Source organism: Thamnophis elegans, chromosome 3 (assembly GCF_009769535.1).
Source record: "Thamnophis elegans isolate rThaEle1 chromosome 3, rThaEle1.pri, whole genome shotgun sequence".
Taxonomy (NCBI): Eukaryota; Metazoa; Chordata; class Lepidosauria; order Squamata; family Colubridae; genus Thamnophis; species Thamnophis elegans.
In genome coordinates, this window is record NC_045543.1 from 125,001,268 (window position 1) to 125,025,417 (window position 24,150).

Consider the following 24,150-nt stretch of genomic DNA (forward strand, 5'->3'; position numbering starts at 1 on the left):
TCATGCCCACCAAGCCATGCCACACCCACCAAGCGATGCCCACAGAACCAGTAGTAAAAAAATTTGAATCCCACCACTGGAGGGGACCATAACAAAGGAGATGTATAACTATGGACTAACTGCATAATCAGTTTCAACCCTAACATCTTAGTATGACTATATGCATACATACGTCATTAAGTTATTGTTGGCTCCTAGTGATTGCCTGAACTTTTTTTGTTTTTGGCAAGATTTCAGAATTGTATGTCATTGCCTACTTCCTAGGAATGAGAGAAAGTGACTGGCCCAATGTCACCTAACTGATTTTCTGTCTAAGAAGGTACTAGAACTCACCCTCTCCTGGATTTCAAGTCTGGGCTTCAATCACTACACAAAACTGATCTCATTCCTCATTTTAACTTGTCTAATAGATTCTAACTTCTGACCTCAGAGAATAAAATTTTACAATCCAACAGATAAAGCTGAAAACCTGAAAATTTGAGTTTTATGGCTCATAATTGCAGCTTAGGTAACTATTTTAACAGAGTAGAATAGGAAGAGACCTCAGGGCCATTTCCTGGGCAGCTGCAGACACTGATCAGTCAGGAAGTAGTAGCAGATCAGGGTTAGTGATATAAAAAGGTCAGCACTAGACATCTTAGATTCTTCTAGGGCTGAGGCTATGTCTTTTTGAAAGTAGGATGTGTTTATGAAAGTAGGAACCAATAAGTTGGTGAAAGTAAGTTGCAAGTCACACTCAAGTGAAGGCTGATAAGTTAAGAAACTGATATGAGTTTTGAGAAAAAAATCCAAAAGCCATATCAAGGTCACCTTCCTTGCACTGTAAGAAATGGCTAGAATCTTTTTCCTATTCTTTAACGGGGGTGTCAAACTGATGGGCCACTCGCCAGATGCATCATGCGCAGGCCATACCCACCCCAGCTCCGTGAAGGGGGAAAACATCACGATATGTCACATGACGGCAATGTGATGGCATGAGTTTGACACCCATGCTTTAAGATGTTCACTGAAACTGACTGATCTATAGTTACTTGGTTTTTTCTCTGTTTGAAGATAGGACATTTGTCCTTCTCCAATCCCTTTGCACTATTGCCCATCTTCCATTATTTTTCAAAAATTATACAAAAGGGCCCCAAAATAAGCTTCTGAGTAAGTTTATCCAAACTTATGGATGTAGTTGGCTTAGTTCTACCGTTCATTCATGGTAGTCTCATGTTCCCTCACTATCTCTTTCCTCTCTTTGGGATGCTACTCCCCCCCCATCCTTTGTCAATTGTTGTAGTTGAATGAATTTGAACCCATATTGTCCTCTGAGGAGAAGCAAAGTATAAACAGAGGAGCTCTCACTATCACCTGTTAGCCTTCTGCCATTTGTTTTCATTGCCACCTGTGACATTCTGCTATTTCTAATAACAAAATGAAATAGATTTAGCATGATTTTGAAAAAGAAGAGTTTCCCTAACCTGTTTTTTTCTGCTCAAACAGAAGGTAATGGTTCAAGCTTTAATTAGAAGTGGAAGAACAGTGACCCCCAACTCACAAATTCTATCCTTTTATTATTTCTCCAAGTCTCAGCATCTTCCATTGAAGGCACTTCCCCAAAGAGCCTTGCTGCTGTAATGTGAGAGTTATGTTAACTGGAGGAGGAAGATGTTCTTATAGCAGGAGTGAACCAATAAGTTGGTGAAAGTTGCAAGTCACACTCAAGTGAAGGCTGATAAGTTAAGAAACTGATATGAGTTTTGAGAAAAAAATCATTTTGCATCAATGTGATCAAGGAAGAAAAGTTACTATGCCAGAAGAAATGAATACATGGTGGGAATGAGGCAAGCAACGCAGAAAAAGTGATTGGGCCATTCATTGTCCTAAGAACGACTGAGAATGATGAGTATCTGGTTAAGAAAAAAAAAACAATTTACCATAACTCAAGCACATAGTTTAAATATAAGTCTACTCATATGTACATATAGCAGAGGAAATAATATAAGTTTAAAAACATGGTTGGTTTGATTGATTATGATGCAGGAGGAGAATGTGAATCTAAAAATTAATGTTGGAAAGAGGAAGCTAACAGTGTTTGATGGGGGAAAGAGTGAACTATTCAAGTTATATGTAAATGGCAATACATTGGGTGAATCTATACTTTCATGACATATTTGCTCAAGATGGGATAGGAGAAAAGAATGGAGAAATGTTAAGATGGTGCAGATATTAGCAAAAAATAATAGATAATATCAGATCTGTTGCAAATAAGGTTTATTGAAAGAAGCAAAGGTTTCTGTCTAAAAGAGTGCAATTTTGCTCACTGTTGAATGTAAGTGAGAGTTGGCTTTATTAGAGAAATGGAAAAATAAGATGTGCACTGGGAATAGGATTCTGGAGAAGATTGTATGATTAATAAAAAGGATAGGACCTTTTTGAATGAATATGAATAGAACATAAAAAGGAGTGATCAGTACAAAAGAGATACAGTAGATGGAGGTACTTTGGCATGAATGAATAAGCATCAACTTCTAAATAAACATCAATGAATATTAAAATAAATATTAAAACAAATTAAATATTGAATTTCAAAATAAATATATGAAGGGAAAATGAATATGTTATGAAGAAGAGGAAAATGGAAAAGTTGCAGTTGGATGAAATCCTGAAAAAGAGAGGTGAGCCATTAAGAGAACGAAAAACAATATACACAGCAACATATGAATGTGATAGAAGCAAAAATACTTTGCAAAGAAAGAATATTATTGAAGATTTTAATGAATGGTAGTGATGTAAGCTACATTTAGCAATATTTTCTTTCCTTTTTTAATATCGTATTCCTTGATTTATTTGGTGATAATATTTAATGTTCTTTAATGCATTCTCTAAAATGAATAGGGAATATATGCATTAGTTTCTGTAGTAAGATATGGAATTTTAGGGAGGATAGATGATACAGATGCATGCATAGGGAGGGGAGAGAGATATAGATAGATGATAGATAGATAGATAGATAGATAGATAGATAGATAGATAGATAGATAGATAGATAGATAGATAGATGATAGATAGATAGATAGATAGATAGATAGATAGATATAGACAGACAGAATTAACAGTTGAAATATGTTTTCTAGTACTTGTACCTTTCTTTTAGTATGTATTCCTTTTGTTTTTAATGCCTTCTTTGATTATCTTTTATTCCTTAGGCTGCATATACTTCTAATTATTTGCAGTTTGTTGTTTCACTGTTAAACCATTTTTTTGTTGTTGTGGAAGAATAATTTTGTTTCCCCAGGAGTGTTTCCCGCCCATTTCGAGCCGTGCTGTTGACCACAATTATGGTTTTCCCACCCAAATGCTCTAATAATTAGCCATGTGTACAAGAGGAGGCAGAAAAGCAACTTGTGGTTCAGTCATCCTGAAATTAAAAAAAATTATGAAAATTATGATTAGGATCCACCTCCTGCTTTAGAAAATTGGTATCATTTAACAGGGCAAGTATCATTTCATGGTGCTTCTGCTGGAGTTTGCAAAAATGCAGCAAGTGCCAATTACTTGCTTCTTGATTATCTATTAGAGAGAACATCTGCAAAAAAAATTTGATAGATGTTTGGATTGTTATGTTGCTTCCCCCTCCTGGCAAGATAATTAAGGTTCCCCCCCCCTAAAGACAGCACTAGTTGTTTCTTCAGATTAAGACAAAATTGCAGTTTGAAAATTGCTTTCTAATATTTGAGTCATTTATAGACTTAGCAGCAAAAGACAGGAAGAAAGGAGATGCAAGAAGGAAGTGCCTTCTCCAAGATCTGATGGGTATCTCATTGGTAATCCACAGCTATTGAGAACTCCATCTCTTAGCCATTATCTCCCATTGTTAAAACCTAACAGTTTCCTATTGACTGTTAATCAGTAATCTGGCTATGAAAAGAAAGGGCAGCCAGCATCTTTGCAAACTAGGTCTACTGAATACTTTCTGTTAGCTATTCAGTCTTCTTGTCAGTAAATAACAGTTGACAAATACTTCCATGCATTAATCTTTACTATGCTTAGAAAACAGAGAAACTCATCATGTGGTTTTGACTTTTGTTTAAATCCAGTCTTCAATAAATCACAGTTAATAAAATGTGTGGATTCAACAGAGCAAAGTGTGACTTTTCTGTTGGTCTCCTTGCTGGAATGAATTAAACATGCTATAAGGACTGCATCTTTGGGCCAATCTACACCTCCAGTTTTACCCCAACATGATAGTGAAACATCCACCATTTCTGGAGAGTAGGGACATATCGCATCATCTTCAACAAATCCTTAACTCAACTTTTGCCTGTGTTTTCCAGGTCCACATAGTGTACCACACTTCAACCTTAAACTGTCTACCGTGGACCTTACCCCATTCCTAAGAGGTCTGTAAAGGGGGCATACAAAGCACACCAGCGTGCCTAATGTCCCTGTCCTACTGTCCCCATCTACTTGTATTCATTTCTTTCGATCATGTCCATGTTTATATTTATAACTGCTATATTGTACACGTTTGACAAATAATAAACACAAATACTTCAATTCCTTGTAAGCAAACTCTTGCACTCCAGTTGGTGTTTGTACAGCAATGTTTTCCAGGTATGTTGACTTTAGCTCCCAGAATTTTCCTTCGCTAACTATGCTGGCTGTATAATTCTGGGATTTGAAGTCCACATGCCTGGCAATGGCGAAGTTTAGGAAACGCTGCTATAGTAGAAATGCCTCTTACTTTTCAGTCACTAGTCAGTGCCCTCCATTAAAAAACAAACAAGTTCCTTGGTGGAATGTGTTGGTCTGGATTTTTTTTATATATACCCAATGAAATTGCAAGGAAGTCTGCCACCTTCCCTTTTAAGCTCTAGCCACAAATGGTAATCCCATATTCTCTTTAGTCTCTTCTCTTCTTTCCCAGGTCAGGTAAGAAAATTGGAGAATTCTCCAGGGAAGGCAATTAATAAGCATGGCGCATACAAAACATCAAGTAAAAATAAAGAAATGGGTTGAAATCCAAAAAGGAATTTCTTAAGTTGGCCTCATTTGCATCCAGCTTTTGTATGGGAGACAGCAGGCCATGGAAGTCTTCAGTGTAGAAAAGTCCTTTGTCAGAAATCAGCATGCATATTGTTTTGAGCTTGGCTGCCAAAAGAGAAAGGTAGTGTTATAATCCAGGTTAATTGCTGGGAGGAAAGCAAAGAAATATCTAGGAGCATTTTTTTTTCCTGAGAACTATTTTGGCAATGTAAACATAATTATTTCCTCAATTAGCCCTCAACTCATAGAAACTTCATGCACAAATACATGCACATATAGAAGTGGTTTTCTACTGGTTTCTTTTAATTTCCCAATCTAGTCTAAAGCTTTTCCCAAGTTGCTTAAGTCTTGTCTAACCAGACCAGACGATGCTTAACTTTTCAAGATCCACAAGAGAGGGTATAGGGGAAGAAGGCTGCATTTGTTGTATTTTAAGAGAAGGCGATAGGGTATTAAAATTGTTCATACTTGTGATGAAGAAATTTATATCTTTCTTTTTCTTTACTATATTTTCATGTTTTCTTTTTCTGCTATTTTTCTATTTTTCTTTTCTGCACTTTCTATTTTTTTTCCTTTTTTAAACACTTAGTTTGTATAGTTTGTATCTTTTTAGTGGTAACTTTTAATGAAGCAGTAAGATAAACAATGTCCTATTTCTGGTTACAGGATAGCAACCCTCTCCTCTCCCATTTCCCCAAATCTGACACAATTAAAGTCCCATCTGGGTAAATATGCATATGATTGCAACACAGGAAAACAAGCATTTGCAGCAATGCTGGTAAGGCAGTGGAATATACAAAATAGATTGTAATTGGGATTTATGAGCATACTTTGCGCCACTTATGCTATGTATATTCAAGTGTCTTCAGTGTCATTTCCCATAATTGAAATCAAGGACAACCACCTTAAGAATGATATTGAAGATTGTTGGTCACCTGATCTATACTCTTGACAATTTTACATAATATTCCCATTTTCTAGAATCGTAATATGAGATTTCTTATATTGAGCTGGATATTTGCCCATCAAGTTTAATACTGCCTCAGCCGACTGGCACCAGCTCTACAGGTTTCAGATTGGAATACTTCCCAGGGATTAATCCTGAAATTAATACACTTGGCTGGGATTTAGATTTTTTACCTTCTCACTGTAGATTTGTCTTTAAAAAAACACCCCAACTAACGCAATTCACTTCTGCATTACTTAAATTCTATACTATACTTCCATGTAGAATTGCATATTTCTTCTTGGAATGGCAAGTGCTGTGCCTGTTGCACATTTAATTTGAAAACAAAGAGGCCAGTTTTAGTTCAGGTGTGGAGAAGCTTTGGCAACAGTTCTATCAAGCCTGATCTTGAGAAATTATTTTATTATGTACACTTAATTTTAAAAAGCAAAAGTTAATCCAGCCAATATATTTCTGTTTATGGGTAACGTCCTAAAGGATTAAAATCCAAGGATCCCTCCTGGTGAGTTAAAAGGCTGATCAAGGAAATGTTAACCATTATGAACATTATTTTCAGAGGAAAACAGGAGATATATTAAATAAATGAATACTAATGCTTGGTTACCTCTTGGTCTAGCTTGGGATGCATTCTAGGCTCTTCTGTCTAATGACAGAAAGGACAAAGTTTCTTTATTCAAACCTGATTCCTAGTGACTTCATGGACATAACCAAACAGTTCACTTGCCATCAAATCACAATTGAATCTATTTAGTTATTCTGAAGCATGCTGAAATCCAGCAAGATGCTCTCATTTAGGCTTGAACTTCGAAGCAGCTCAAAGTTAAGCTTTGGCCCAGATATTCCTTTTAAGTGCTGGATGTATAGCCAGAAAGGACATGTCAGTCGGCTTCAACACTTTAATTTAAGTTGAAATTGAAACAGAGCAACAGGGATTCTGAGCCGAGAGGTTAGGTCAGTTTATTTTACTGTGATGGTTACATCATGGTAACACTTAAAATACACAGGCAACAGTTCTGTAGTATAGTCTTGTTGGAAGAAATGTCCATCTGGTTTAGTTCCAAGTGGGGAGAAAGACACTGGAAACATGGAATCTGCTTGGAATGTCAGTTTAATGGTGGACAAGACCACATGGTTTGAGATCCTGGGTAAAAAAAGAGCACATGGGTGGGAGAGAAAGATACTGTAGATTTATACCCTCTCTTGGGCCCCGCCTTGGAGCTTCCTGTTCCTGTGTAAGAAATGTATTCAGATTGGTAGTCAGACTCCTATGCAGGGGTAACTTTGTAGTGTTTTGAGTCCCAAGCTTGGTTGAATCTTGCTGGGTGATGTAATCTCCCCAGGTGCCATGTGGTGAGTTCTGTTGCTAGATGGGTAGGGGGGGGGCTAATCCTACCTTTGAAGGATCTTGGGTGAGGATGTTTGCTTATGAATAGACCTAGCTATCTCTTTATCTCTTAAGTGCTAACATCTGCTGTAGGCTATTGAGGAAGGTGGGGTCTATTAAGAGTGAGTCTGCTTCCTGCCTAAAGAAACATGTTTCTTCATTTCTCATCCAGGGAAATATAATATTCTGCCTCTTTAATATTTCCTAGAATATTTCATCCTTCTAGGAAAGGAGTGGGTGCTAACTTCCTACAGTTTTAAACTCTGTTTCAAAATGAAGACCTGTTGTAAGTCAATAGGAAAAGACATCCCCACTCACACACCCACACACAAAGGTAAATGAAAAGTCTTACAGACTCACTTAAGATTGTATACACAACGCATCTCTGTAATATTTAACTTGACAATTGCAAGAGAGAAATTATAGAATTAAATAATTCAAAGATTTATTATTATTATTCATTTCAAGGCCCAAACATTCATGAGGTCAGATGCCCAAAGTGGCTCTACTGACTTAGGGTTTAAACAGGGAAGGAGGGGAAGAGAGAGGAAGACAGATTGGTAACACAGCTACAGGTTATGTGTAAAACAGATTGCAAGTGCCTTATCAATTAAGGATTGTAAGAAGTTATAAAAAACATTGTATTCCTTGGGACCTTTTGAGATTGCCTGAAACAATGAAAATCTTTAATAAGTTACATTGCTACTAAAATCAACTTTAATCTTTCCTCCTCTCTGTAGTTCCTGTCTTTTGAAAGCCACCCACCAACACTACAAGAGAAAAAACGAGAACAACCTTGGAGCTTTGTGCAGAATAGAATTCCACCTGTGGGATAATAACCTTAATAGTCTCCCACATGTTAAAAACATCCTGCCTTTTGAACAATATAAATAATAATCATGTTTTCAGAAGATTTGCCATTTTAAAAAGTCAGATTAAAGTTAGAAACATTGCAAGCTTTGCCACAGCTACTTCTTGTTTCTGGATCATCGCACATTTACTGGCTGTTGTTTCTTCATTGTGCGTGTCCTCTTATTTTGCACTGGGCTTGCTGCAGTTCACCTAATGAAACTATCCAGAGGTCAAAACAGTCATTTTAAAGCACCAGGCTAGAAACCAGGAGACTGGGAGTTCTAGTCCTGCCTTAAGCATGAAAGCCAGCTGGGTGACTTTGAGCCAGTCATTCTGTCTCAACCCAACAAAGTTCACAGGGTTGTCGTTATGGAGAAAATAGGAGGAGGAAGGAGGATTAGGTATGTTTGTTGCCTTGAGTTATTTATAATATATTTAAAAAAACGACAACAAAAGGATAAACAATAAATGAATGAAAAATAAAAATGAGGCACTGCTCTTTTTACTGCAAAGGTAAAGATTCCCCTCGCACATACGTGCTACCCATTCCTAACTCTAGGGGGCGATGCTCATCTCCATTTCAAAGCCAAAGAGGCAGCGCTGTCCGAAGAAATCTCCCTGATCATGTTGCTGATATGACTAAACGCCAAAGGCACACAGAATGCTGTTATCTCCCCACCAAAGGTGTTTCCTGTTTTTCTACTTGCATTTTTACATGCTTTCGAACTGCTAGGTTGGCAGAAACTGGGACAAGTAACGGGAGCTCACTCTGTTACGCGGTACTAGGGATTTGAACTGCTGACCTTTTGATTGACAAGCTCAGCGTCTTAGCCACTGAGCCACCACGTCCCTTTACTTTGCATATATACAAATCGTGTGCCTTCAGTCACATGGTTGTAGCTGTAATCTTGACTTTTTTGACCCTCTGCAGCTCTCAGTGAATGATCTGATGAGACTAAACCTTTGATTGCCTAAATCAGTTTATATCATTGCCTCCATTTCTGGGGCGACAATTACCTTCCATAAAAGGAAGGAGTCTTCCTGTCTCCAAACACTTTCCATGTCAATCATTACTAGGATTGTTTGTTTTTTTACCAAAAATATGTAACATCAGGAGCCTTTTATTTTAAACAAAGGATCCCAGTAGGAATGATGTTTTGCTTCAAATCTAGACTTCCAAAAGGCTTTGAAATCAGCTTTCCTATTCAAAACAAGAAATAATACCGTAAAAACAGATCCAGCCCTAACCATCAGAATTAAAGTGGTGTGAAACTTGCAAAGTGGCTGTAAGGAAATGAGCTGCTTTGTTTAGGACAGTGATGGCGAACCTATGACACGCGTGTCAGTGCTGACACGCGTAGCCATTTGGGGTGACACGCACAGGATTTCATGCGATTCATCCTCGGCTCCTGCACGGCCGCCGAGGATGAAAGAATCTGTGCTGGAGGAACGGGGCGGCGGGACGTGTGATCTCCCCCGCCCACACTCACTTACTGTATCGCCGCCGCCCCTTTCTGAGCGCAGGGGCTGCTGGTAAGGCGTGCGTGCCGTGCGCACACACGTCATCAGCGCGGCGAGGGAGGACCCGCAGGAGAGGAGCGCGGGAACAGTGCGCGCCTCTCTCCAGTCAGGCCGGCACAGAGAGTCTACTCCTGGGACTGTCGGTTACGACCGCACCACAGCAGGGAACAGCGGAGTGCCAATGGGAACTGTGAGCGCCATTATACATTTTTGTAGTTTAAACTATAAATTGCGCAAAATTATGTTTTTGTCGAAGTGACACACAACGCGAGTTATGCTCGATTTTTTGCCGATTTTTGACACACCACGCCAAAAAGGTTGCCCATCACTGGTTTAGGAAATGGACTGTGCTGTCCTGCTGATTATGTTTTTATAATTTCTATATTCTTTCATGGTTTTGGTTTTTGTCATGTCTTTTGGTTATTTGGGGTCGGGTATCCCCCCCCCTTTTTTCTGTGTGTGTTTTGAACTTTGTGTGTAACTTAAGCCGCTCCAAACTCGATTGCAGAAAATATGACTTCAGCAACAGAGTGGTCACTGTCTGGAATTGACTACCTGACTCTGTGGTTTAGTCCCTAAACCCCCATAACTTTAACCTTAGACTGTCTACTGTCTACCTCACCCCATTCCTAAGAGGTCTGTAAGGGGCGTGCACAAGCGCACCAATGTGCCTACCGTCCTTGTCGTACTGTCCCCACTTATTTGTATCCATTTCCTGTATTCATAATTATGTTTATGCTTATATCTGTTATCTTATACATGCTTGACAAAATAAATAAATAAAATTAAAATAAATAATAAATAATAAATAAAATAAATATAATAAATATAATAAATAAATAAAATAAATAATAAATAAAACGTAAGCTCCCCATATTGGTTGAAAGGGGCAGCTGTATAAATTGTACAAATAAAATAAATAAATAAACCGGGGGGGGGGGGAGGGTGTGGACCAAAAATCACGCGCCAGTCTGCTTACGAGTCCACAACTTTCCCAGTTCTGACGACTTCTCCGCTATTTAATGCCAGAAGATGCCCCGGCTTGGGCCAAGCATGTGTTTGATCACTGAGTCCCCCCCGCCCCCCATCGATGGCGTCATTTCTCCCAGCTATGTGCAACCCCCCCCCCCCCCAAGGCTTGTCAAGGTTTTGGGCCGCGGCCACCCTCCCTGGCATTGACGGGAGCCGCATCTCTTGCAGTCTGGAGAGCACCACGTTGGGGAAAGCCTCGGAGCGTCCGATTTGCCGGCCTCAAAGACAGCAACCCATTCGCTGCCGGCCTCTCCTTTGACGTCAGGCTCCGGTTTTTAGAGCCGCGCCAAGGCAACTGGCGCACCGAAACCCGAGAACTGGTTGCAGGAGCCGAGAAGGGCCGCTAGGGGCGCCTGCGGCATTTAAACTCCGCGCACAAGCTAATTCGGAGGCTGCTTGCACCATGACGGGATCCGGCGCGATCGGGCTACAGCTGGTCCTGCTCCTGGCCCTTTGGGGTCCCCCGGAGGCTCAAACTTTAGGTAACTCGTTCCCTTCGCCTACTCGCGGGTCCCCTTCTTTTCATCTGTCGCAGGGCGGTTGGAAGGCTCTGCCAGGCGGAATCATCCTTGGGTCGTCTTCCAAGGGGACTTGCTAAGTCACCTTCGTAGAATCCACTCTCAGCAAAAGAGCGGGGGTGGGGGGAAGTATCCTCCCGGTACGAGCAATAAGGGGAAAAAGACGCTGAGCAGAACCGGTCTCCTACCTTTGCATTGGGGTTATTAGTGCATCCAACCTGCCTCCCTTGCGGCATCGGGACCCGACTCCCGCGCCAGTCCTCGCGGCCAATAGGTCCCCGGGAAACAGATTGGGGTTATGAGCATTAAAGATAATGAAGACTTAGTTGGGATTTATATAACGGTGCAAAAGAGATCCATAGCCCCCAAATCTCGCTGTCTCTAAATTATTTATTAGGTTGCTTGTTTGTTTTTACTTGCATGGGGATTTCTCTGTGTGTGTATGTGCGCGCGCGCGCCAAGGAATGATAGCAATAGCAGTAGACTTATATACCGCTGATGAAGTATTTAAAGATGGGTAACAGTTGCTGAGAATAGAAGATGGTGATCTCCAGGCACCATTTCCTGTGATTTTATCTTAGCAATGCTGTGATAATCACTGGCAACTAGTCTTAATAACTGCAGCTCTTACACAGCTCATTCCTTGATTAGTCCTTCTTTCCTTCCTTCCTTTCTTTCTCTTTTTCTTTTTCTTTCTTAATTTCTTTCTATCTTTCATTCTCCCCTCCTTCCTTCTCTTTCTTTCTCCTCTCCCCCTCCCTCCCTTCCTTTCTTTCTCTCTTTCTTTTTGTCCTCTCCTTCCCTTTCTTTTTATTTCTTTCTCCCTCCCCTCCCTCCTTCTCTCTCTTTCTTCCTTTCTCCTCTCCCCCTCCCTCCCTTTCTTTCTTTCTTTCTCTCTGTCTCTCTCTCTTTCTTTCTCCTCTCCCCCTCCCTCCCTCCCTCCCTTTCTTTTTTTCTCTCTCTCTGACTTACTTACTTTCTTTCTTTCTTTCTTTCTTTCTTTCTTTCTTTCTTTCTTTCTTTCTTTCTTTCTTTCTTTCTTTCTTTCTTTCTTTCTTTCAGTTTAGAACTTTGTTGAACATTTTATTCCACAGTATATGTTCCTGTTGAAGAGAACATTCAATACACTATTGAAATGGATCCTAATTTATCTCTGGCCCATAAAAGCTTTTGTTCTGCAAGCCTGTTGGTTTGTAGGATTCCTCACTTTTACTATTCTAAAGTCAGCATTGGGACAAAAAGCAAATGCATTCTGAAAACTCTTGACTTCTGTATTTCTTGGTGCTTGTTGAAGCACAAAAAGAAAATTAAAAGGTGGCATGATGTGAAAGTCATGGTTGATAAAACAAGCCAACAAATTTGGGTTGCTTGAAACTGGTGGGGGAAGATGTGACTGAAACATAGGAATTGACTTTTCTTCCTAGAGTAAACACCAAGATTTTTTATTTTCAAACTGGGGCAGAAGCAAGACAATATTTGAGATCTCTCCCCACTCAATAATTCTGTGACTGTATTGGGGATATTAAACAAAACCAAAATTCAGATGGCAACACCCAGCTGAGATTTGCTGATCTCGAAATAACCAACCAAGCAAATCTTAGTACTTGAATGATAAAAGACAAGGCTATCCCAGGGTTGTAGCTTAAGCTGGAAAATTAAAATTAATTGAAAGCTATTCTCATATTATTACTTTAGAAATTATAGGGGTTATCCACATTGTTCCTTAAAGTTAAACCAGACTCCCCTTTTATAGAACAAAGGCTGGGATCTCAGCCTTTAATCTCAGGACAAAAATTAATGTTTTCTGAGAATCTTTTCAACCCCTTCTAATCTTTTGAGAAGTCTTCATAATAAGTACTGTTAAAAAACAGATATGCTGCTTTGTTTCAGTTCAACTTTTATGATGTAACCACAACCACAAAAACACAATGACCTGATTCTCACACTGTGCTAAACCTGGGCTTGCTTAAACATGATATATTGATTATCCCAATAAGAGATTACACTGAAAATCCCATGAAACGTGCTTTGGGCTAGTCACAGAAAGATTGAGTTCATATTTGGCTTGTATCATAAAGTGTTTTGTTTAATAGTGGGATAGTTTCGAGTTTCGAGTTTCATTTTTTTTATATGCCTCCCTATTCCCGGCGGGACTCAGGGCGGCGCACAAAACCCAAGGAGGGGAAGGGAAACACAAAACTACACAAAAAGTACAGGGCATATAAAAACAACCAACAGCCACACGATTCGAGAGGGGAAGGGAACTCATCGACCCCAGGCCTGCTGACACAGCCAGGTTTTAACGGCTTTTCGGAAGGCCTGGAGAGAGGTGAGAGTCCGAATCTCTGCGGGGAGCTCGTTCCAAAGGGCCAGAGCCACCACAGAGAAGGCCCTCCCCCGGGTCGTGGACAGATGACATTGGCTAGTAGATGGAACCCGGAGGAGGCCTAATCTGTGTGATCTAATGGGTCTTTGGGAGGTAATTGGCAGCAGGCGGTCTCTCAAGTACCCAGGTCCAATACCATGAAGGGCTTTATAAGTGACGACTAGCACCTTGAAGCGTATCCGGATAGGATCTTATATTCTCTACCCTCAAATATCTATGAGGTTAGTTACCTTTAAAAACAGCTAGTTGTACTGTATATTTATTAACATTCTTTTGGCCCAAATCACATTTCAAAACCTTCTGTGCCTTTGAATGTTGCTTCATAACAAGCACACCCTCACTTACACAATTTCTGACATTTTGCTTTTCCTGTTCGTATCACAGCAAATTTATTGGAAAGTGTCATCATCATTTCCATCTGAAAATGAATGGAGATAATGTTTCATTAAATTTTATGTTAAGTGATTAAAACAAGAAAAAAACTCCTTTTCAAGGAGCAATTCATTAAGGTTCTTTAATTGCAAACACAGTTATTAAAAATGTTCTTTTCATGATCTTTTTAATAGTATATTTGATTAGCATATTTTAAATTAATTTCTGCAAAATGATTTACAAGAAAATAAGCCGATTAAAAAAATTAAAACTCAAACGTAAAATTCAGGTTAAGTTATTTAAACTAGAGTTAAGGTAAAGGTAAAGGTTCCCCTCGCACATATGTGTTAGTCGTTCCGACTCTAAGGGGCGGTGCTCATCTCCGTTTTAAAGCCAAAGAGCCAGCGCTGTCCAAAGGCATCTTTGTGGTCATGTGGCTGGCATGACTAAAAGCCGAAGGTGCACGGAACGCTGTTACCTTCCCACCAAAAGTGGTTCCTATTTTTCTACTTGCATTTTACATGGTTTCAAACTGTTAGGTTGGCAGAAGCTGGGACAAGTAACAGGAGCTCACTCCATTACGTGGCACTAGGGATTCAAACCGCCAAACTGCCAACCTTTTGATCAACAAGCTCAGCATCTTTGCCACTGAGCCACTAAACTAGAGTTATAATCATATAATTAAACCTTACCCAAAGCCTGGTGGTTACCAGATAAAATTTGGGGGACCCTGAGTTTCATTTCTGCCTTAGGCAAAAAGCCAACAGGGTGACCTTGGGCCTGTCATTCTCTCAGCCCTAGGAACCAGGTAATGGCAAACATCTTTGGACAATTTTGTCAAAAAACTGCCAGGATTGTCTAGGCAGCCTCCAGGAGTCAACAGTGACTCAAAGGCAGAAACAACAACAACAACAACAACCACCTCCCCCCCCCACATACATACTTAGAAATAAGTACTGTGAAGCTCTTTAGGAGTTATTTCCAAATAGATATATATATACTATGTGATTCTCTTGGTTTTAATTGGATTTAGACCTCATCCAATTCTGTTGTGGCTGCATTTTTAGCTCTATTACTACTCACAGGATTTGTATGTGACAAAAATTCTGGTGGAACTAAGATTGGTCAAGAAAGAATGTAGGGCAGTAATTCTATTTATCCATTATTCTTTTTAAACAAGAGTCGGTAGCATTGATAGAATTCTTGACTACACCAAGTTCACATGGCCAATATTTATTCATTGCCAGATACATTTGATAAAAAGGATGCTTCAGGATAGAAACAGTGTTAATCTCCCCCAATCAGAATCAATGGCAGTTAAAGATAGGCAATTTTGATTTAACAATCTTCATTAGGTAGCAAGTTAATTTAGAATTTGCTGATCAATGTATAGCTAATGTTGAATTATCAAATCCAGGTACACTTTAGATTGGGAAGACATTAATTAATACAAGAAAATGTTAAGGTGCAATTGAGTTAGGGGGAAAAATCCATGGAGGACATTTGATAGAAGTTATAAACCAGACTTGGTTAGAGAGAACATTTTCTTCTTTCATGCCTATTTTGGGATTGTCCAAGAATTATTCTGGAAACAAAGTTGTATATCTTTGTATTTTTTTAAATGAAATTCACTTTCCCAGAAGGAGGTGACGACCACTGTTTTAGTTATGTAACAAAATTCAGTCACATGGATTGGTCTGGTTCCTCCAGCTGTTGTTTACTTCCCATTTTGGTGTTTACAAGACTGTTGTTGCAGGTTTTTTTCCCTTAAAGAGTAACAAACATCGACATCATCCATAGCCTAAAGAATTTCAACTGTTGAAGAATGAATGTATGTGTTGTGGCCCGCCAGCGGCCAGTAGAGCTGGCAGTGGATTCAGACAATGGGGAGGTTGGGGAGTCCTGGAGTCTGGGGAAGGCTCTGATGAGGGCTCTGTGTTGGAGGCAGAGAGGGGGCTAGAGCCATATGCCAGTTATCAGCTGCCTTCAGAGTCAGACATCAGTGAGGCAGACAAACAGCTGGAGCCTTTTCCCAGTGTGCGCATGCGCAGAGTTGCCAGACGAAGGGAACAGCTAAAGAACAGGGGTTGACTTGGCAGTAAGGCCACAGGTGGACGATGAATGGCCCCCTCCCAGAGGAAATAAAAGAGGAGCGAAAGGGGAATTGAATTTTCCGAAGACAATAATTTGCTTCTCCGGGAGGCCTGTCAGCTGTCCAAGCCAGATAAGGTCTGTGACTGTAAATCCTCCCTTGAAAGATTTTACTGGATGTGAATAAGCAGAATTCACAGTAAATTAATAAAAGGGGTTTTTATTGGGACAAGGAGTGTGCTTCATGCTCTTAGACGGCCTTGGTCAGAACAGTATGTATATGAATAACATAACTTCTCTTTTGTGTGGAGATGGTTCGATTTTGATTTCATAAGATCCCACACCTAGAAAAGGGCTTTATTGTTAGCATACAATATGGATTTAAAATTCAGCTTTATGGTAACTTTCTACTTGCTAAGGCTGTAACAAAACACTTGGTTCAGAAACAGGTTATTTTTAACAGGGGTGGTTGAAAAGCAGAACTAGGGAGAGGTACAGCATCAGATCCTGCTTGCGGTTTATCTTAAGGCAACTGAAGCCATCAAGTGAAGCCTAGTTTATGTAGGGATGTTTAATGTTTAATGTTTGTTTAATGTTTAATAAATTTATAGGCCGCCCAATCCCAAAGGACACTAAAGTGTCCCAAGTAACTATGGTTGGATATTCAAAGCTGCTCTAATCCAGAGGCCCAACCATGTGGCTTTGAGCAGCTGAACAGGAATATAGCAACATTCTCTGGCGGTGTCCTTGGTACTCTCTTTATTGGTATATTCTCTGATGTTCAGTAGTTTAGTTTCGATCAATAAACCAAAAGTAAGCTAAATAATATTAAACTAAATAAAACCAGGTTTAAAAGTTCTTCTAATAACACATTAATTTCAGCAGCTTTAGGAAAGGCCAAGATAGCACTAGGAAAACAGCCTACCTTACTTTGCCAGAGTTTTGTGATAGGTGAAGGTTGCCCTCCAACAATTGGTCAAGTATTTGGATTTAAGATTCTATAACCCCTTCAGTGTAAATGATTTCTTAAGTTTAAACACATTACAGGAAAAGAAAAGAATTTCCTCCCTAGTGCAGTATGTTTGTTAAGGGGGCGTATGCAAAATACCACAACTTTTAACACAAATTTTTATTGGTTAAGAACTTACTTTGCCATTATATGTGTTATAAGTAATGTGACTCTGCCCACTTTACTTGTAAAAATGTAGAGATTAGACATGAATGGTATATTTGTCAAAAGATTGGGGGTTGGGTTCTGCTATTTTTTCCCCTCATGCAGATATCTGTAGCTACACTTGCTAGAAAGATGAAGATGATATATGTATGTATGATAACAGATCATAATAGTTAGATAATAGTTACTGGTAGATAGATAGACAAATCATTTTATTATTTATTTATTTTCCACATTTATTATTTTTATAAATTACCCCAGATGGTGAACATACCTAATATTCCTTCCTCCTATTTTCATCACCCTATCACCCTATCATCATCATCAACTTTTAATGACCCCATAATCCCTTGTGGAGTGGAGTGAATGGAGATAGCAGAGTATTTATTGGCCGGATGCCTTTCCAGTCGCCAATGCAGATTTTTCCTATTGTGCCCAGAGAGAGAAATATCTGCCTCTACCTAGCATCGAACTCACAGCCTCCTGATTGTGAGGGGAGAGTTCCACCTCTAGGCCACCACATCACTCCTCAGAACAACTCTCTGATGGGTGGAAAGAGTGAGACTGGTCCAAAGTCACCCCGCTGTTTTTCATGTCTAAGGCACAATTAGAATTCATACGCTCCTAGTTTCTAGCCCGATTCAGTGGTGGGTTGCAGGCGGTACGCCCTGGTACAGGCATACCGGCGCCTGCCCGGAGCACCAGGTACCATTCCGGTACGGTGCTCCGGAGGGCCCACCCACCCGCCCGACGTCCTTACCTGTTTTTAAACTCTTCGGCCCTTCTGCGCACGTGCATGGCATGTACAGCACCTGTGTGATGCTGAGGAGGCTCATGGAGGCATTGCTGGAGGGTAAGACGCATGCATACACGGTGTGCATGTGCACACGTGCTGCACGCATTCATGTGGAGGACACTGGGCCCCGTTGCAACCCTACCGGTTGCAACGGGATCCGGAACCTACCACTGGCCCAATGCTTTAACTACTGGGTATATAGATAGCTATTCCCATTTACAGTTTCCTTGATTTGACTCATCTACTCACTGCTGCAGTTACTGTTTCAGTAATAGGGTAATCGTACAATAAGGAGCTGGACTGTGTAGAATTATGAGACTTTGCATATTGGAGATTATCTATAGCCATCATGATTAATAATCATGGTTACTAACCCTCTGCTAACATATCTTGCAAAGCTCCTGATCCACATCTATGAAACTCACCTGTCCTTTTTGACATGATGAGAATTCCCACCTCTGACATATTTTGCCACATTCAAAGCAGCAACTACACTATGTATTCACATTCTTTCATGCTTTAGTGGGTGTGAACACTTATTTTTGAAATTTGCACTTTGTCTCCAGTTACCCATTGATTGGTTGCTTTCTTCTGGTTTTTAAAAATGCAAATGATTGAAAACATCATGTGGCCTTGATGTTAAGTTTCTTCTCGTAGCTAGTCTCCGCTGCTACAAATATATGCTAGAATTGCTCTGCAGAATCAGGCTAACATCAATCTTAGTCCAACAGGTAGCCAAAACACCTTGGACATTCAGAAGCTACTAAGAAAGACATTACTTTCTTTCTTGGTCTTGGTCTTCTGGAGTTGGCATTTGGAAGCATGCTGCACCCCAACCCAGAAGTAATGTTGTGTTTCAAGTCTTAAGAGTCCTTGATAGACCTCTCCTCCTTTTAAAGGTGTCCAACAGTCAGTGGCCATCACCATATATGTGGCAATGAATTCCATAGGCTATTTATTGTATGTGCTTTCATATAAAATGATCCCGGAGCAAGTAATTCAGTTGAAATGAATGCAACACAATAATCAGAAACTGACATTGTGTGTGTGTGTGTGTGTGTGTGTGTGTGTGTGTGTGTGTGTCTGTATACATACACATATATACATACATGTGTGTGTATGTATGTGTATGTATGTATATGTACATATGTACATATATACATATGTACATATATACACACACACACACACACACATACACAAAATGTAGTATGTGAGTTTGGGCATATCAGTGCTAGTGTATTCCAACAGTTATAATGGCTATATCCCCCCTCCCCCTTGCATTACGGGTTGTAAATGGCTTAAATATTTTTATATATTTCAAAAAAGTTGAAAGAAAGTCAAAGTGAGATAAAACAAATAATAGAATCCAACATAACAGAAGTTAAATCCTAACAGTTAGCATTCCAAAGACATTTTGGAATGTCCGAAGACATTTTGTTGACTGAAGTGGAGAATGAAATACTGTTCTCTTACTTTAACATTTCAGAAAAAAAACAAACAGATTAGTCTGCATGAAGGCATTCCTTGACATACGACCATTCAAAGTTCTGACAGTGCTGAAAAAAGTGGCTTATGGACCAGTCCTCAAACAACTGTTGTAGTAGTTGGTCACCATTTGTTACCTTCCCAGCTACTTCCAACAAGCAAAGCCAGTCGGGAAGCTAGCAAGGAAGGTTGAATCTGCAGTCATGTAATGTCTTGCTTAACACTAACACCAAAAATGGCCATAAAATAAAATCATGTAATGTCTCGCTTAACAACCACACTCTTTAATGACAAATTTTTTGGTCACTAGCGTGATTGTAGGTTAAGAACTATCTGTAGTCTCCCTAATTCACAGGTACCTCCCATGCTAAAGGGAGCTGCTTGGCTCTGCCTAATGGTAGGTAAGGTAAAGGTAAAGGTTCCCCTCGCACATATGTGCTAGTCGTTCCTGACTCTAGGGAGTGGTGCTCATCTCCATTTCAAAGCCAAAGAGCTAGCGCTGTCTGAAGATGTCTCCGTAGTCATGTGGCTGGCTTGATTAAACACCGAAGGCGCACAGAACGCTGTTTTCTTCCAACCAAAATGGTCCCTATTTTTCTACTTGCATTTTACATGCTTTCAAATTGCTAGGTTGGCAGAAGCTGGGACAAGTAATGGGAGCTCTCTCTGTTATGCGGCACTAGGGATTCAAACTGCCGATCTTTCTGATCAACAGCTCAGCATTTTAGCCACTGAGCCACCACGTCCCTAATGGTAGAATTTGCCTAACTCTTCTTTGCTCATTATTTTTTTTTCTGAATGAGAATCTCTGAGCATGCTGGAAGCTTTGATACATAAACTGATCTATAGAGACCAGGCCACTGGTTTGCCTTAGAAACAAGAAGACATATTCTGTCCAGTGGAGAGCACCAGCTTGATTTAATTTCCTAGTCAGTTATTGATAAAGGCATAATGGATTTTGATGAGACATTCTTTCTTCATTCCACTTTGGGGTCTATCTGTCTGGTGTCAGCAAAAAAATGTTATTTGCAAGCCGGAAGGTGAAGAAGAGAGAAACGGGGTCTCTGGCATTACATGAGGAAGATACTCCAGACATCCAAAATGAATTATTTCCTCTATTCTGTGATTCTATAAAGCAAAATCAGTATTTCAGCCTTGTTAGCAGGCAGATTGCTTCCTTCCAAAAGGTTCACAATCTCTCTCAGTTAGAACATTTGTTCAGGGCTGCTCAGAAGGCAGAAGTCATGCAAAACAGTTGAGAAGAATATTAAGGAGTCCTTAAAATCTCCCAGCACCTTTTCAAGAAATCTTTCCGGACAAAGTGGAAGGAGAGGGAAAAGTTCAAGATTTTTCCAACGTACTGTATGTCCTATGCTCTGTGTTATATAACAAGATGAAATATAGGAACTTCTGTGTCAATATCTCTTTGACAAATTTGTGTGGTTTTCCAAAAATGGAGACATTTTCCAAAATGACTCTTTTATTATAGTCTTGATTAACAAGAGGAAAATACGTACATACCCACTCACCTAGCCAGTCATTGCATCAATACTCTTATTTTCTATATTGTGAGTTATAACTAATGCAGCATTCATTGTTTCATTTTTCAACTTTACAAATAGATTTTAAGAACCCTGAAACATAATTGCCCAAAAAAAGCAGCTTGGAAAAGGAACAGAGGTTTTTCAAAATTAATTCCTTTCCATGATGGCAAAAATATTAAACATATACAGTATATGGTTGAAAAACTGGGTTAGAACCTAAGTTCTGTAAACTTGGATAGAGATATTTAAATAGTTATCATGGAAGTATGGTTCTTGATCCAAGGTAATGCTTCCCAAACCTGGATAAATTACCTAAGATTGTTTTTTTTTTTTTACTAGTAACACAAAAATCCATTACCCATAATAACAGGGACTTTTAAATTGATTTAAATTGATTAAATTGATGAAAGATTGCCATGTCTACTAAAGCATAGTTGAAAATCTCCCAAAATTATTAAACAACCAATTAAATATCAATAGAACATTGCAAGAAATTGATAAAAAGAATAGCAACAATCACCACCAAGTTGTTCTCACCTGTTCTTTACTATAAATCTGTTATAAGAAATACATATTCTACATTGCTGTAACTAATTATGGATTTTATTTTTACATACAACTAGAGACTACTGCTCCATCAGAAAATATCAGTGAGAAAACTACAGGAATTTCTACACCTAAACAATCTTGGAATTCCACAACTTTGGAATTCTCCAGCACAGGTAAAATCCGTAATTTCCTTCCCGGACTTCTCAATTTTCCATCATGTTTTATTTCAAGTTGTAATGACAATTGTAAGATAAGGTAAAAAAAAACCTTGTGATTTCAAATGTGGCTGAACTTCACCTCTTATCATGCCTGACTGTGTCTGTGCTCAAGCCCCATTCCTGTTAACCTGGTCTTCATTCTTGGGAAATTAGATTCTTATGCATTTTCAAAATGAAACCCTTTAAAATTGATGTATGATATTGATCTAAAAATGTTGTAACTCTTGCAGCTAAAGCATGCTCTTTGTCATGTACAGTATGGATGGGCCTGCATTTTTCAACCCAGGCAGGTATATGAAGCAGCTTTCTTGCTAGTACCGTGGGAATTAGCCTCTGGTGAGTTAAAATATCACGTAGCAAAATTCTGAAGGCTGCATAATATACAGTATTTAGATTGATGGACAGACTGTGGTGCTGTCTGGGGATGTCTCCTATCAGTGTAGAAAAACCAGATTTTTAGCTGGATAATTACTGATTTGGATGTATCTAGGGATACAACACACCCTCAGTGATGTGAAAGCAGGAATTTGCCCTCTTTATTTCTCTCATCATGTCCAAAAATTCTTGATGGAATATAGAAATACCCTCAATGCTAAATGGAAATAACCATCAGTGCTGAATGAATGTAATGCATTTACAAGTATTTAGATTTTAAAGTTTTCTAAGGAGTCCGTGCTGGGACTCCTGTGGGTGTGCATCCTCCAGAAAGCTCATTGTCCTTTAGTTTTCGCCAGTCCACATTTAATATAATTTAGTATAGTTCAGGAGTTAGCAACCTTAAACATTCAAAGAGCCACAAAGGTCCTAAACGGAAGCCCCCCATTCAATTCTGGAGCCGACCTGAAGTCCGGTTCCCTCATCATAGAGTCTCCTCCTAGTGCAGCATCCTTTTTCTTCTCCTGGCCGGAAGACCAGTTCCCCCACCATAGAGTCTCCTCCTAGTGCAGCATCCTTTTTCCTCTACCTGTCCTTACCGAAAGCCCTATCAATTGTGGAGCCAATCAGTGACAGGGAGCTGCAGCAGAGGAATGAAAAAGTCACATGCGGCTCCAGAGCCACGGGTTGCTGACCCCTGGTATAGTTTAACCACAAAATCTGCCCTCCATCTTCTTTCTGTACAAAGGGAACTTCTTGTAATTTTTAAGAATTTGTCTGGGTGATGCCACTTAATAATTAAGATGTTTTTGTCTCTCAGCTGAGGTTTTTTTGCTGTTATTTGTTGTTTTCTATTACATTATTTCAGCATCATTTGTCACTTCTGTGACTGTTCCTCTTGTCAAATAAATCTTGAAAGGAATTTCCTTGTGTTGTCTTTCTTTGGGATATAATTGAAGTAAAGAGATATGATTGTAAGGGATACGATTGCTCGCTGTCAAATAGAATCAGTGCATAAAGTCTTCTACCACTCTGCAATCAAGTTTTACCAAAAAGTTGCAAACCACCAAGGCGATTATTATAGAATAATAGACAGAACTTGAACACATGGGCAAGTGATTTCACTGAAGTGGCTCAGATTCAAAAAGTTCTTCAGTTGGTGCTTATTTTATAATGTGGTCCTGGGTACTTTTAGGGGAAGTTTAGATGTTTATGTCACTGAATGGTTTCCTGAGCAGATTTCCTGTCAGTTGCCAGACGCCTTGCCTTCAAACACTGCTTAGAAGCTTCCTGAAAGCACCTATTTGGCCACTGGGCGGGACAGGATATTGGTCTTGAAGACAGGCCTTCCTTCTGACCCAGCAGGGTTCTTTTGAAACCCTTGAACTCTGCTGGGCTTCTCTTCCCATGTGAACATTGGCTGAACAAAGTTGTATATTCTAAAATAAAATACATTTGTTCCCATTAATTTTATCTCACCTACAGGAAGGGTGGAGTATATAGAACAGCTATCCAAATAGCATAGACAATGTGTTACTAAAAGGAGTCCAACTTCTGCAGAATCAGAAGGCTTGTTGAAACTTTTTAAAAAAACTAATGCTATTATTGCTCCTAAATAAGGGTATTCCTATTTTCAGTGGTGTACGCTCAAGGTGGGAGAAACTCGCTCTAATTTATATACTGTTTCATTTCTACAGATTCTAAAGGCCTTACAATAATCCATAAAGAACAATATAAAAACAACAATCAAGTAGTACAATTAACAACCAGTTAACAATTAAATTGTTACTTAACAATTAACAGTAATCACAACCAGTGGATGCACTGCCTGGGAAGTGGGGATAGCATGATA

The 24,150-nt window shown here is 39.5% G+C and overlaps 1 protein-coding gene across 2 annotated transcripts in view; it reads left to right on the forward strand.

The window, feature by feature from the left end:
* The first annotated feature begins 11,151 nt into the window (after positions 1–11,151).
* EMB (embigin) overlaps positions 11,152–24,150 on the forward strand; it is a 38,388-nt gene continuing 25,389 nt past the window's right edge. For both annotated transcript variants that reach the window (XM_032212445.1, XM_032212446.1), the window contains exons 1-2: positions 11,152–11,269; positions 21,780–21,878. In XM_032212445.1, coding sequence (XP_032068336.1) covers positions 11,191–11,269; positions 21,780–21,878 — 178 coding nt within the window. In that variant the 5' untranslated portion in view covers positions 11,152–11,190. The remainder of the gene's footprint in view (positions 11,270–21,779; positions 21,879–24,150) is intronic.